At 39.0% G+C, this 15,501-nt stretch overlaps 1 protein-coding gene across 8 annotated transcripts in view; it reads right to left on the bottom strand.

Annotated features, from left to right (window-relative positions):
* Positions 1 to 15,501, bottom strand: part of PEAK1 (pseudopodium-enriched atypical kinase 1) — a 131,164-nt gene that overhangs the window by 10,009 nt on the left and 105,654 nt on the right. For all 8 annotated transcript variants that reach the window (XR_001412328.1, XM_014944399.1, XM_014944400.1 and 5 more), the window contains one exon: positions 6,803 to 7,551. Coding sequence is in view for 7 of the 8 variants with exons in the window: in XM_014944399.1 (XP_014799885.1) it covers positions 6,803 to 7,551 (749 nt within the window). In the remaining variant the exon portion in view is untranslated. The remainder of the gene's footprint in view (positions 1 to 6,802; positions 7,552 to 15,501) is intronic.

Below are 15,501 nucleotides of genomic sequence, written 5' to 3'. Positions count from 1 at the left end.
TTCCTGCTGATTTAGAAATGACTGGTGCTCCCATCTGCACCAGAAGGCATTCAGCTGTTGGGCAGGGGCCGCTCGCTGCCTTTGCACCCATTCCCTTTCCCTCTGAGCCAGCAGAACCGGCCTGGGAGGCAGATCTGATCTCTGTTGCCAGCTGCATCATTCCTAAGCAATGCCTTCCCAGCCTACTAAAAACACCCCATAACAGAGTTGTCCTTCTCGATCTTCTCCTTTCTTTTTCTTCCTGCTTCTCAATCCCAAGTCTCTTTTACTTGAAATTAAATGGATAGCCTTTCTCCTAGCTGATATTAAAAATTGATTCCCATCCTTTATCATTACACCTTTACACTTGGGAAAAATGTAAATTTCCCCCTCTTTGTTGTCTTCTTTTTGAAAATAACCAGCCCTCATTCCTACTATCTTTATTCCTAACCTTCTGACTCCTGTTGCTCTTTTCTGGTTTCTCCTGATTTATTGCAACTTTCTGAAGAGTGGTACCCTATAATGAATACAATATTCCAGTTAAGACCTCTCCAGCATCAAGCAGAACAGAGCTTTATATATAAGGATCCTTATAACACTTCCCAGGGTGAACAAGTCACATTATTAACTCTATTGTTGCTGTGGGTCATGAAAACCTTCAGAGCAGTGTCTGAAGTCTGAATCCATAGCAGAGCCAAACTTCCCCCAATGCCAGTTCTTAAATACAAGGTTTTGTTTCAGACTCCTCTCCTTATATCAACAACACAGAAATTAAAGACTAAACAGTATCATGATTAAAATCAATACTAAAATGACTGCATTCACGAAAACAGTTTTCCATCCTTATTCTGTAGTTAAAAAACATAACCAATAAAGAAAAAATAAATCTCTAATCCCACAAATGACCAATGGTGAGGGCTTTTGGATGCTTTTACTTCTCTTTTTAATACCGGGAAGTATATGGGTACATGAACATGCATGCAGTATCTACAAAGACAAGAGAGCTGAGATCTGATTAGAGGTGCATTTTCTGCTTCTTGCTTTTTGTTTACAAACACCACTAAGTGAGAAGTGGAAGAGGCAGCTGGGTCGTTTAAGGCTGATTAAATTGCTGACTGTAAAAAACACTAAAATTTGTACACTAGATACTTTGCAGTCAGCAAGAGGAATGGAAAGCAAGGTTGTCTACAAGCAGCACCCAAAAAATGGTCTATGATGACAAATCACTTGTCTGAATTCATACAATAGTTTCTAAACCACAGACCTGCTGTAATCTGATATTCCTGTAAGTGTCTGGCTACTCTTCAGGCTTTGGCTGTGAAATACAGCTGCATGAGTCCAGAGAAGTCCTGAGGTTTTAGGCTGCAGAGTTCAGATTCCTATTTACCAATATCTAATTAGAATGGGGGAAGTGTACTGAGAGCAGTGGAGACAAACTTAACATGTTCTTATTGATCTGTTCAAAGAGAGTTTGTAGAATGGAGATTTTATTTACTAAAAAACCTCTTATACTCTTTTATCATTTTCTGAGTTGCAGCTTTTACTTGGAACTCTATTTTATATTACCATTTTGCAATGGAGTAGTTGAATGCTAGTGTTTAATACTACTAATAGGTAACAATGCTCACCCTAGCATTTTGTATTGGAATTACTCCGCTGTCACCTAAAACTATCACCTCAATGACCAAGATTTAAAATTTTCAAAATGGTTTGAGTTATAGTAAGTTATGCATCCAAAGTCTGTATTTCCATTTAAAAAGGTTTAGGGAACAAATTGTGAAATTGGATGGCCTCATTAGCAAGTGTTTTAAACTGCTTGTGATGAATTGCTCAGGGAGTGGTTACAGGGCTGCTTTTCTGTTTGTGACAGTTAATGCGAGGTCAAAACTGTGAGTAAATATATGGCCCAGTTTTCTTTGCACGATTTTTAAAGCTTGTCTGTTCCAGTCATCTAGTCTAAAAAATATGGAAATCCTGTTGCCTTTTACATATATAGGATGTTGAATTCCTATTTTTGGGCACAGGAAAAGAAAAAGGTGAAAATACTTTGACTGAAATACCAACAGAAGGTAGGATCAATCAGTCATTTACCATTTGCTTTAATGAAATACAATCAACTGAGCTAAGAAGATTTGGTATGTGATAATAGCTGAAAGGAAGGTGTTGATAAGGGCTTGGCAAGCCTCATTTCTAAAGCTGATAAAGAGCTGGCTGTTCAAAACATGAAGCAATGTTGGTAAAAAGCCCTTCCATGTGATGCAAGAAAGCAATGAGAAAAAAGGAGAGATACGAGTAAGAAGGAACAGAAAGTTTCCATCTTCCTTTTGCTGGAATGCACTGTCATCATGTATATTTTCTTTAGTGCATCCATATGAATTAAACTTCCAATACACTTATACAGGGACAGGACAGGTTTCTTTATATCCTGCCATTTCAATCCTCCCCCTGCCCAAGAAGCAAGATTTGAATGTTTTGGAGCTTCTAAAACCTGCTCTGCATTAGCTTTTATTTTTCTTTTATGAGTCCAGTAGCCTACCATGCCATCAGCTGACTTCCACTTTCCCAGCAGGGAATCTCATTTCCACTCTGTCCTATGCATTTTCCAGGGCATCAGTGAACTTAAAGTAAGATGAATATTGTGGGAAATGAATTTACAAGTGCTGAAAATAAGAAACACAGAAGATCACAAAGACTGCACCATCTGTGCTGCTTTGTTGTACTGCACTGAGGGACAACTGCAAATGAAATTCTGTGTAGAATGAAAGCTTGCTGATCCCAAATTGATAGCCTGTTCTTGGCACAACCTTGTTTTCCAAGGAGGCCAGTTTGATCTCTGATTGACCTCATTTTCTTGATCTGGCCTTGGAATAGAGCTTTGACTTTTTAAATGATGTGCCAAAATACAGAATTCTATACTCCTTGTGACTGAACTCTGAATGGGCTGAAAGTTTAACGTACCTACATAGCTTTATTTTGATCTGAAGCATGATGTTCTGGGATGACCTTTAATAACACTTCACCAAGAAGCTCCACTAGGAAACTGAATTACAAAAAAAAATACCTTAGCGCTGTGATAGATTAAACATAACTAGAAAATAATTGTCAGCTTCAACTAGGAAACTATAATTCAGCCCAATAATATTTACTTCAGCGTTGCCCGATTTTATGCTTGGGACAGGAACCTTAGCAGAAATTCTAAGCTTTTACTGCTAGAACAACTACTTCTGCCCTGTAGCAATCAAAGCAATAAATTTTAACTGCTCCTTTTTGAGCTGTTTGTACCTTTGCAATTCCTGTCCTGCCTGAGCTGCATTGCAGTGCAGGCCTGTGGCCAGAACACACACGCTGCAGGCCATAACCCGCTGGCCTGTTATCTCGCTATTTTTCTGTGTGGATTCTGAATCATGATTTCTGTAAGTCTGTTTATGATATTGTTCAGTAATTTCTTTGAGAGTTTAATACTGAAAGTGGAAGTAGTTTGCGTCACTGACACAGTAATTAATCTTGTCTACCTATTATTCATTCTGAGTAATCACCTTTTCTTTTTTTTTTTTTTTTTTTTTTTTTTTTTTTTTTTTTTTTTAAATAACAGAGATCTGTGTCGTATCACTGCCTTATTCAGTCTGTGTTGGGATACTAAGAACTGAACTTGGCCAGCCCGCTTTGTACAAAAAGCTGGTGCTCTCTGCTGCTTTTAATTTAATGTAACCTTTCCACTACATATTTGGAATTACTGATAAGACTGTGGTTTCAGGGGAATGTTTATCCATATTATCCCAGACCTACCAACTGCTTAGAAGATGGTACTGCGCTTAGTGAAAGACAAATAGCTCAGGGACTGGAATTTTATGGAAACCTTTCTTGGAAGGGAACGTCTGTTTTTTCCATTTGGAAAAGTAGTTTTCTGACCATGACTTATTTACTGTTTTATTTATAATGTTTCAGTCAAAATAATTTCCACATGGGTCCCTGCAACTTTTTTTTGCGTGGGATGTTTACTAGGAGATTAGGTGAGAGTGAAGCAAAAAGCATAATACAATGCTTTGAAACAACACACCCCCATACACGATGTTTCCTCTAATATCCACACCAACAGAACAAGTTGTGCTCGTTTTCCACCAAATTTATCAGATCATCTTTTGCTGGTGATGCCACCAAAATGTAAAGGTGCACTGGTAGATTCATCTGCACAAAAGGTTCATTCTTGTAAATTTAATTCAGCAGTAGTTAAATGGCTAAAGCTTAATTTTAACAGTGCTTTTGTAATTCTACTTTTGGAGATACAATATTAGAATGAATTTTGTAATGCATTAAGACTCTTAACAGCATTTGGGGGTGAATGTCCCATTTTCTACAAAGAGAATAACAATTAAAAAAAAATCCCATTATCACATTTTTTCTCAAATCTAATATTAAAATAATGGAAACTTAAGAAGCGTGTGAATTGTTAGCCCTGTTGCTTGGATAGTTCTACTTAACTCAAAAGAGCTACATAAATGTACACTGTCCAAAGATGTGGCTTTATATTCACTTTCAAAGTGTATTTCTAAGACTTGATCAAAAATAACAGGAAGACTTTATTTTGGATTCACTAGGCACACCAGTAATTCTTTTGCCATCCTGTTTTGGGGACAAGGGATTTTAAATGGCAGGAACACATAGCTTACTTGTTGGAGGTAGATGATTATATAATTTGGCTTTAACAAATATACTATCATGGGTATTTTTTGTGTAAGCTAAATTCCCCAAATCTTTGTGTAATGTAATAGCCATCTGTTGTATGAGATTTTGTACAAATCTGATCTTGGACTGATGACTTTTAAGTCAAAAATCAACTTGGGGCAAATGTTAAGACAAAGTTGAAATTCACTATAACTGATTTTAGGGGGAAAAAAATCCAGTAATGACAAATTAAACAATGCTATATAATTCAACGTATTAGTGTAGAGAATGCAGTAATAAAAATATGCACCAAAGAAACACACAACTGAAGAGAACCCAACCTCGCTGAACCTGTAATACGTGGGATATGTGAAAGAGAAAATGAGAAAACAGTTGTCCCGTATGCTGGCCCTGCTTGGCTTATACAGAAATCAGAGAACATGTGTAGTGAGAGTATCTCCCTAGATCACATGAAGTGCTAGGGAGGGTATTTTCACGAATAACTGTGCCTCTCAGCGTAACAGCGTAACAGTTATGGTGACCTCCAGCTCAGAATATTTTGTGCATACTTCACTCACTCTCAAGACCATCACACCTATTATGCTGCAATAAATTTCGTTAGGCTGAGAACTATTTTTAAGACATCTGACTTACGAAAAAAAAAAAAGCGCATATTTGCCCATGTTACATATCTGCTCGCTCTTCTCCTTGGCTTCCTACAAGAGAAACCCTTTTAGGAGGACAGTAGGTAAGAAAACAACTACACAGGTCTTGCCTGACAGGGAATGCTTTAAGGGCACATCTTTACTGCGCAAATAAGAATGACATTTGTGATAGCCCAGACCTGCCCATATTGAAAAGTACCACTTTAGATCCTAGAAGCAGCATTTTTGTGTCATTGTATTACAACCAAAAAGCCTCAAATTGAGTAATGCCAGACTGTTGGTTCTGCAACCAGAGTAGATATTGCCAGAAATATTAATGGTCTGGTTCTTGGCTGTTTTGTTCCACTGGATATGGCATGCACAAGACATCCCTATTTCATTTCAGGTTTTCAAAGAGGTCCTTGATAACCGAAGACATATAAACAGTTATGCCCACAAATCTGCCTTAAAAAGATGCCTTTTCAACTTTCAGGAGAACATATCAGTTGCACCAATCTCACCTCTTATTTTTTTCATCTCTTTCTTGTAAACAATCATGCAGGACTGGCAACAACATTCTATTACTGTAAAGCACCACCCTTCTGTGAATATCACCATCACTCTATAGGGAATAATCGATTAAGCTTACACACCTGTGTTAGGTAATAGATGTTTTATCTCAGTTTCAACAAGGCAGAGTCAGAAGTTCAGTGATATGTTCAAGGTTGCACAGGAAGCCTGAGAGACCTATGAGTCTCTGCTGTCCTTCTCACTATCATCCCACCAGATAAGCATTGAGAGCTGTAGAGATACAGCGCTCAGAAAGAATTACCTCTATAAAAGTCCGTAAAGGAACATCTAGTAAGATAGCTGCCGACTATTCATTAATGTATTAGCAGTAAATCTAGTAAATCTTACTTCTTTTATGTGTTAGCTGGAGAATAAACTAGACACAAATCAATTGTTTGTTTACTAAAAGGCCACAAAACTAACACTGACAAGTTCCACTTCTTTTAAAATATAGCTTATAAGGCAACACTGATGGTTAGACGGAGCTTTGGAAAGGCTGGTAATGAACAGTGGTGAAAATATAAGACCTTATGGGAACATAAAGATATATTAGCCTAAAATTTACATCTAAAATTACATGTCACTGAACATGGAAATCTTTCCTAACTAGGAGTGATGATTTAGTATCATCTGCATGCAGATGAACCAATATTCAATATTTCATTAAACATGGTAAAGACTGAGTTGTGTTGATTTTGGTTTAATAATTTTGGAGGTGCAATAGAACAGATGAAACTTAAACAGCAGATAGCAATGCCACACAGGGTTTTTGACAGAAGGAAGAGCCTGCATTTTGGGAATCTTACTTTACACACAGCACTGCTGCAAGCAGCATGCGCTTGTATTTTTGGGGACCTATCGCTATTGGGTGTGTTGCAGATTACAGTTATTGTTGTTACATTTTGTCAGCGATAATCTGGGATTACTGTTTATTACACCCCTCTTACCTTGACTGCGTAATTGTTCAGAGGATCTTTTGCATAAGAAGCTGGGTAGTAAACTGCATCGCCTGCCTCGCAGCACGGCTTGTCGCTGGTGAGCCTGAAATCCGACCAGCTGTCCACCCCGAATCGCAGCTGGTCTTTTTGCCCGGCCATGAACAAGTCTTCACATTTAAGTGCCAGCTTCTTCAGTGAATCAGCGTGAAGGCTTCGGATTTTACCCACCACCTCTTCTCGGTTTTCAATTCCTCGATAAAGTGCTTGCCTTTGTGGCTTCTGGACACCTTTGCCCTGCTTAGTCTGCGAGATGCGTCTCCCCGTTAGAGACTCCATGCTGTTGGAACACCGGTCCTTAATACTGATAGTGGTTAGGCTGGAAACACTGTTAGTTGCTGAGGTGGTTGCCCTTAGTTTTTCTGTAGGCCTGTCCAAGGAATCCCCTGACTCGTTGTCCAGTATCTTGAGCTCCAGGCTGACGGAAGAGCAGGCGCTGCTCGCTTCCCAGTTGGTGTCGATGTCATAGGTGGGATTTGCCATGATGCACAGGTTGTTCTCCAGAGCCTGCTTCTGGAGATCTCTGGGAGTCGGCTCTGTGTTAGCTCTCAAAATGGTTTTCTTTGGCAGTGGAGGTGGTGTTGGCTGTAAGTTGTTAATCGTCTCCTGGTCTACTAGTCCTCCAAAGGCAATGGCATCATCCAAAGCTCCTTTCGGTTGCCTTGGCTGTTTTGGAGGTATCATGGCTGCTCTAGATTGTCCTGTGTAATAAGAACACAATAGTAGTAGAAAATTAAAGCACTTTCCATCTGCTGCTCATATCTGCGCTCTGCAAGGAAGTTTAAGGCAAAAAAAAAAAAAAAAAAAAGAGACTCCCAATATTTGAAGAAAACCTAAATACATATCAGAAAAGATGAGCTAATCAGAAAGCAAAATGACTAAACCAGCATCACGTATATAGCATCACATACAGCCAGTCTTTATTTGACCTTGGCCTATATATTAAAATCAGTTTTAGTGCTACCAATGCTGGCATTTCACATCACATGGGATTAGTGACAAAAAGTGCAAGCAAAAACCAAACATCAGTTTTGGCACTCTGGCCAAATTCCAGTTTCAGTAATTACAGCTGATCTCCTGTAATTCCTTCTGCAGTCAGTCGACTGTAACATTATTTCTTCCTATTCAAATGTGCTAAAACTCTGGGTGGATGCTGTTAAATGGCTTTGCGTACTCTTTCTTCGAGAGGTGCATCTCTCTGGCATCTGAGGTGATCTCTTTTAATGTAACCTCATAACAGTCTGTAAAGCACTTGGGATCACCTGGATTTGAAATGGACTAAAGAAGCTGGAAGCATTATTTCGGAGTGTAAGCCAGAAAACTACGGACACAAATAATGTAGCTTAGATAATTCCGTGGTCACATCGGAAAGTCAGGATTGCCCTGGCAGATTCATGAGGTGAAAACAAGGATGTTAAACCTACTTTCACTCGAGTTGACAAGTGTTTTGCCACTGCTTTCAAGGAGAGTGTGATCATATTATGAGATTACAAAACCAGAAATAGTTTTTACCCTACAATTTAAAAATTCACGTGTCCTCCCTGCCAGCCATAACTTTCTCCAATACATTTCCCTTAACTCACTTGCCGCGGGTACCTTTGTTGGCAATATTAGGTTCATAGATAACCTCACCTAGATTCAGTCAAGAGATTCCAAGCAGCAGGTTACGTACATGAAAGCACAGCATTTCCACTGACAGACTCATTTCAAACATTTGTGTGCTTCTAGGGAAGATAAACTTCCTGTCATATGTTTTGGATGGCTTTTAGAGAGGAGGTTATAGATGTTTTATAACTGCTAGAGTCCTTGGAAATGAAGAATAAATAAATGACAATAATATAAGACAGAATAAAAAACAAATAAACAGACAATACAAATGACCAACTCGCTGCACTGGGACAATTAAATAGTTGTTACTCATATTAAAATGAGATTTTTCCACTCTGAATGATCAAGTGCTATTTTCAGGGAAATTATTTTATAAGCTTTCTACTACTCCTTTGAGGTTCATTGACTTACCATGGTAAGAAGCCAATTTTTAGAGTTGCAGCACAGCAGAGGTGAAATGGAAGCTCTGTATAACTGCAGCTGAGCATCTTTTCTAAAAAGGGAACAGCAAGTAGAAGGGCGCTACGACTATTCGATTATTTATAATATGTGCTGGATCCTTGTAAAGAGAGGACTGAACTGGAACACTGAACCAAACTGGGGGGGAATCACAGATTCAGATTTGAATTCCATCATTTTGGTCTATAACTAATTGACTTAACAGTCTATGAAAAGATAGCTTCCTTTACACTTTAAGATATGTTGTTACAGTTTCTATGAATACTACAGAATCTAAGATCTTCTTGGCCAGGATGCATAAAAGCCTGGAATGCTGGGTTAGAATGCTGAAAAGGACTTCCTAATTTCAGAAGATCAGAGAGGACTGTATTTTTATACGTTTCCACAAACAGAATAGCTTTGGCTCTTGAATTCCTAACGATCATTCTCTTTTCGATCATTCCAAGGAGACGACATCACAAATAAAAGTTACATCTCTATCTTTTGTTTAAGCTCAAGAAACCCTCAGAAGAGCCTTACGGATTTTATGATAAGCCTGGATATTCCAGTGTTTAAAAAACTGAATTTTGAGCAGGAAATTCTGGTAGCTTTGTATATGCCTGCTTGCCAGGGAAGACTGCACAGGACTATTCCCCTGGGTCATTGCTTTTTACATCCCACAAAATAAAAATGTTCAAGGGCTGGAAATATTGGAGAATCCCTGCATATCTCTCTCAAATCATTGTCAAGGTTGCTTAATTTTTTTTTTTTAACACTCAGGGGACCCTCTACTGCTACTTCTCCCTGCATATCTCTCTCAAATCATTGTCAATGTTGCTTAAAAATTTTTTTTAACACTCAGGGGACTCTCTACTGCTACTTTTTGATCTTGGCATTGCAGTGAGCGTGCTCTACGACAGCAGCTCTTCCTCTCACCATGTACCCCTGGTGCCAGCTGAGTAGTACAAGAGGAACTCTACCAAAAAGGTCCCTTTTGCAGAGCCAGACTGGCATGATTCTGAGTGAAAAGCAGAACTGATGTCTGCATGCTGGACACACATCCAAATACCACAGTCTTTTATTTAATTCTGAGATGAGTTCATTTCTACTTCGTAACCAATTTTCTTACTCATCCAAACATGTGTCCTCTTCCGCTGTTGCTTACTCTTGCAAAATCTATGACCTATGTACTTCTCCCCCGGCAACATTCTGTGTTAAAGATCACTTGCCTATTTTCTCATCCTTACCCTCTTCCCCATAACTGCTGGGGTTTTCAGAAGGACTACTTTTTCAGGAGGCAGTTTCCTAATAGGTGTTGCTTCTGTGACTTGCACAGGACTGCACAGATGCTACAGGGAAACAGCAAGAAAACAAATTAGAGCAAGATGCACACCTCAAGCAGTAGCAGGGGAAGCCCTCTCCAAGAAAGGTAACATTTATAACAGTGTTTCTTTTTGATTCTCTTATTTGCTGTCTGCCTTAATCACCCTGTCCTCCACAAGCCGTTCATACAGAAGAGTGTTGCGACTGCAGCCAGTGACTTTTGCTAGTTGTTTTTGCATAGCTGTTGGAACTGTGACATCAAAATGTAATTGGAAAACGTTTTTCAGAAGTTGTCTTTGCAGATGTCTGGTGGGGGTAGCAGGATCTAGAGAACTGTATGTACAAGTCATTCTGTAGCTACCTTTTCAGGTATTCTCAGCTTGAGGAAATGAGTTTGTACAATGTGTCATGTTAAAGCATAGTTTCTCCCCACAGGAACGAATTTTCTATATTGAAATCTATCCGTCTCTATTATGTATTTGAAAAGCTTCATATCTGGACTGGTTTTATGCTGAGTACATTTCGTTCATGCCCATTGGGCCGCTCTTTCTAGCACAAATTTCTCCAAGCATGGTGTGATACTGCATGTCCCACATTTTTAAAAATTCATTGTCTAGCAAGAAAAAGGTTGTCTTAAATTTTGTCCCTGTCAAAGGCACAAGAATGTTCTTCTGCATACAAGTACTGGCAGAGCATTTGCTTCTTTTCCCTGCCTATCACTTCCTCCTCCCCTTGCACACTTAAAACCCATCATTTCCTTACCTGCTGCACAGACTCTCCAACATTACAAGGTTCAACCTGAGCTACACTCTTGGGAGGCAAATGAAAGGGATGAACAGGCACAAAACTAGGCTACCACTTAAAGACATCTTTGAAGTGGCTTCCAGACTGTTCAAAGACAGAAAAAAATTTAACTCTTTATAGACAGCAGCTTTCTCGAGAGCTTTAGGTAATTCCTCAGTTCATGAACATTTTCCATTATAGACTCTCACTACACTATTTAAATATTAAAACTTAAGTCTCTAGACATCATGCAGAGATCTGAAACTCTAATTCAGCCCTAAAACAAAGCATTTAAAATTTTATTTTTCCAGGTAACTAATTTATCATCGGACTTTGCATTGCAACCTGTTTATGTTAGCTCATGAAGCTGCCAAGTCTGACACACTGAGCTCATGTTTAATTCAAATTTATATTCCATAAGCATGTTTTCCTTAGAATAATGACACGCATAATTAATTTTTAGATTTCTTGATAGTCCATGTAGCTTTCTTTTTTGCTTAGACCAGATCAGCAGCATACATTGGCAAAAGATTTCAAAGTGTGAAGGAAAATGCTTCTTTAATTGGGTAAACAACTAATGGTGAAATAGGCAGGGCGAGTGGGTGACACACTGCATGCTCCCATGCTTCCTTCAACAGAACTATTCCTGAGATGTATATTGCCCTACAATACATAATGCTAGTCCCTTACAGAAATGACATCAGGCTTCTTCTGTACTTTCTCCAAACACATTTTACTCTTGAGATGGTATCTATCCTACAGTTCTCCTTTATTCTTGAATGTGTTTTTCCGTATGCCATTACCATGTCTCATTCAAGGATAACGTCCCTTCTGGGAAGATGTGAATTAGAAAATGGAGCTGAAGACAATACTCTAGTATTCATAGTAGTACCTGGGCTATTGCCATGATCATTAAGCCTGTTCTCAGTTTTAGTGACCATTATAGTACTCTTTAATCCCTAATCCCCTAGAGCGCAGGGATTCAGATGAATGAACAGGACCCAGAGGGCTAAAATGGCCAAAATAACTCCCATCTCTGCCATTCTCCAACTTACCACATTAGTTTGACAAAAAAATCCATGTGTTGCATTGCCAAGAACAATAAAAATGAACACTGATGCATGTACAACATGGATAACCAATCTTCCAGGACCACATCTATCAAAACCCCAACAGAACTAACAGCAGAACTGTAGACTCTCTACAGTGGAGACCAGCAAGAAGGAGGAATTTTGAGTGGCTCTGAGGTGTCTGCAGGAAACCCACTGTAAGACAGTGCTGGGCTGATCACACAGCTGGATCTTGGAGCAGTCCAACAGCACTGGCTTTGCTCTGCTGACCTCCTGCTCCCTACAGCCAGGAATGGAGTCGGATGTCCGGTAATGCTCATGTTGGAACACCCCCATTTCATGGAACAAAATCCTTTTATAAAAGCTGCTTAAAGTATTCACTGAGTAATCCACAGGTTGTCCACCTTCACTCGACAAGTTCCCCTTTTCTACCCTTGTCTTAGTACATTTTTCCCCCCCTTGAACTTGGATATTGATTGTTCTTTGCGCTCTGCATTTTTAGTAGAGTACAGAGCCTGGAAGAGATTTCTCGGTATAAACAGCAGATCAGTTACACTGATCTTTAATACCAGCACAAAATACATTGCTCCTTAACAAACTCTTACCCTGACTGATAAAAATAACCAAACCATGAAAAAATCCACAAATGCGTAAAACTCTATTTCAGCCACTGCAAATGCTTCACAGCCCCAGTTCCACAAACGCAGAACATGTACAACAGTATTCTGTAAAATTATTTACTACACAGATTTACCCAAACATAATTATTAATCCTGTATTATACTCAGCTGTTTACACAGTTATCATAAATTTAATAGATAAAAAAATCTTATCAGAATGATAATATATATAACAGAAAGGAAAGCTAACATTTGTGAAGCAACATTCATGATGCATGATCCAGTTTCTTAGCAATAGTTTGAGACTGTGAATCACAGAATAGAATCACAGAACTACAGTGAGATGGGCTGCAGGTACCAGATAAATAAAACCTTCTGATGCAACAGCGACAGCTTGCCTGCCTTGGTGACTTGTCACGTCTTGCTACCCGTCCCCCATTGCACTGGGTTAAAGATACTACCTGTACTAATTATATATTGTATAAAATGCATCAGACTAATACTGTAATCACTGTTTGTCACTGAACTGTCAGTTTCAGTCAACAATAATTTCATTACCTTATTCATAGCCTGGCTAAAGCACTGCCCTCCTCTAACTTACTGACTGGGGCAATGCTCCATGGCAGGTGGTGTGATTTGGGATTTTTTCCAGTGTCAGTAACCATAAACGCTAGAAACAGCCTCCTCCTTTCACCTTTTCTTTAGGCGTAAAGAGAAAAATAGATGATAATAAAATAACCTATTCTTTTTAAAATGATATAAATACTGTCCTGAGTATAGTGAGAATATCTTAACCTACTTAGACGAGTGCAAATTCAATGGTGTCAATTTCTCCAACAAATTCAGACAGAGAAAAAGGTAAAGATTTGTAAAGGAAAGGATTTTAATCCTTTGTCTGTTGTCTTTCTCATCATAAGCTACAGGGCTCACCTGAACTAACTTCTGTTAGAGAAGGGCGCACCTTCGAAAAGAAACATCCAGGCTCTTACATGAACATTTGTTTCTGCATCTACATTCAACTGGCAGCCACTGAATTTTGTTAAATCTGTTGACTGTTGATACCAAAGGTAGTTCTGCTCCACATGAGCATTCCCACCATCATCAAGCCAGACTCAATACTAGGCATTTTCAAAGCTTTTCTTAAGAGTCTGTAAAATTTTAAACATTCTTCTTAAACTGTGGGCAACGGGGCTTGACTGTGACTATGGCAGGTGCAGAGTAAAAATGACATACACGTAACCCCTCTCCACCTATTGAAGTTTTGTCCTGTTTCTACATCCAGGAACATACTGGGCTCTTACCCTAATCATCATGGTGGGACCTCATGTTTTCTAAAAGCCCCTAGTCTTCTGTGTTGTATCTGATTCTCAGAGGAGAATTTTCTGTCTTGTAAGCTTCCCTGCATTTCTTTTTCTAAATCCTAGATGTATGATTTTACACGTTCAATAACATAACAAAAACAGCCCGTATTTTATACATGAGCTATTCTCAAACTTTTGCCTCTGCAACTTGCATGAGCTATTCTCAAACTTTTGCCTCTGCAGTTTTTTTTTTTCCTGACAAATAATTGCTGGCCTGCTTGCAGTTTTTGCAGGCAGGACGGTAAACTGAGGAGGAGATCACTTCTGTGGGAGGCGGGGGAAGGCCAAAACCAAATATATTTGAGGGCAGCACCTGATACAAACTACTACCTGACTACAGATGAAAATTTACCAAAGCTTGCCATTATTTCTATTCATAAAATTTCATGTGATGACACAACTGAAGATTAGACATTTATGAAAGTAACGATATCATATTATCTGCTTTTCAATGAAACCTAATATGTATTAATTTAGTATACTGCAGTATGCAGATATAAAAAGGTAACTTAGAAACAATCGCAGTTGAAGCAGAAGTCAGACATGATATAACTTCTTGTATTATCCTTTTAGTTACACACCAGCACTGGTTAATTCTACAAAAGATATGATTCTGCTGCTTAGGTGACGTAAGATGTGAAAACAAGCAGGAATTATTCTATATCCCTGCCTAGCCATCTCTTGATAGCTATCTGAATTCTGAATTGGAAAGTGAGGTTGCTTGAATAAACCCGAAAGAAGTTTGAACGGCAGCCAGAGAGCTCAGTGCCATTTAGGGTAGCGTTGCTTTTAACAACAAGCAGCAAGCTTGCCAAGCCAGAGCAAGGCAAGCCTAAAAGTTGGTTTAACTCTTTCATACCTAAAATTTCCTTTGGTAACAGCAAATCTGAAAGTGACCCACAGATGAGGAGATTTTGGACAAAATGCTAAGGGGTTGTATTGTTTTACAAAGATGCATTCACACACAGGAAAACACTGAGAAACCCGAGGACTGATGGAAGTCATCACAGAAGCGTTTAGGTTGGAAGGGACTTCTTGAGGTACTCAAGTCCAACCTTCCCTGCTCAGGCAGAGTCAGCTGGAGCAGGTCATCCAGGACCCCATCCAGTCGGGTTTTGTGTCTCCACAGATGGAGACTCAGCAACTTCTCTAGGCAACCTAGTGTTTAATGGGATTTTATTACATTTCCCATGAGTTTACTATTCCCAGTTTGTGAGATGTTGTGGGAAGGACAGAGATCTATGGACAGAAGCACATCTGAACAATGAAGCAGTTGCCATCAAGTGTAACATCTTGCATAAGAAAATTGAGCTAAATTGACTAAAGGTTTAAACAGAAGATTCACAATATGATTACTTTGGCTATGAAATACAAGTAATCCCTGGACTGTATGAGTGCTCAAAAAATAACAGTCTCACCATGAGGAACAAGTGATATTTCATACATTA

The sequence above is a fragment of the Calidris pugnax genome, unplaced genomic scaffold (assembly GCF_001431845.1).
Source record: "Calidris pugnax isolate Ruff unplaced genomic scaffold, ASM143184v1 scaffold70, whole genome shotgun sequence".
Lineage (NCBI taxonomy): Eukaryota > Metazoa > Chordata > Aves > Charadriiformes > Scolopacidae > Calidris > Calidris pugnax.
This window is presented reverse-complemented; position numbering and strand designations above follow the sequence as displayed.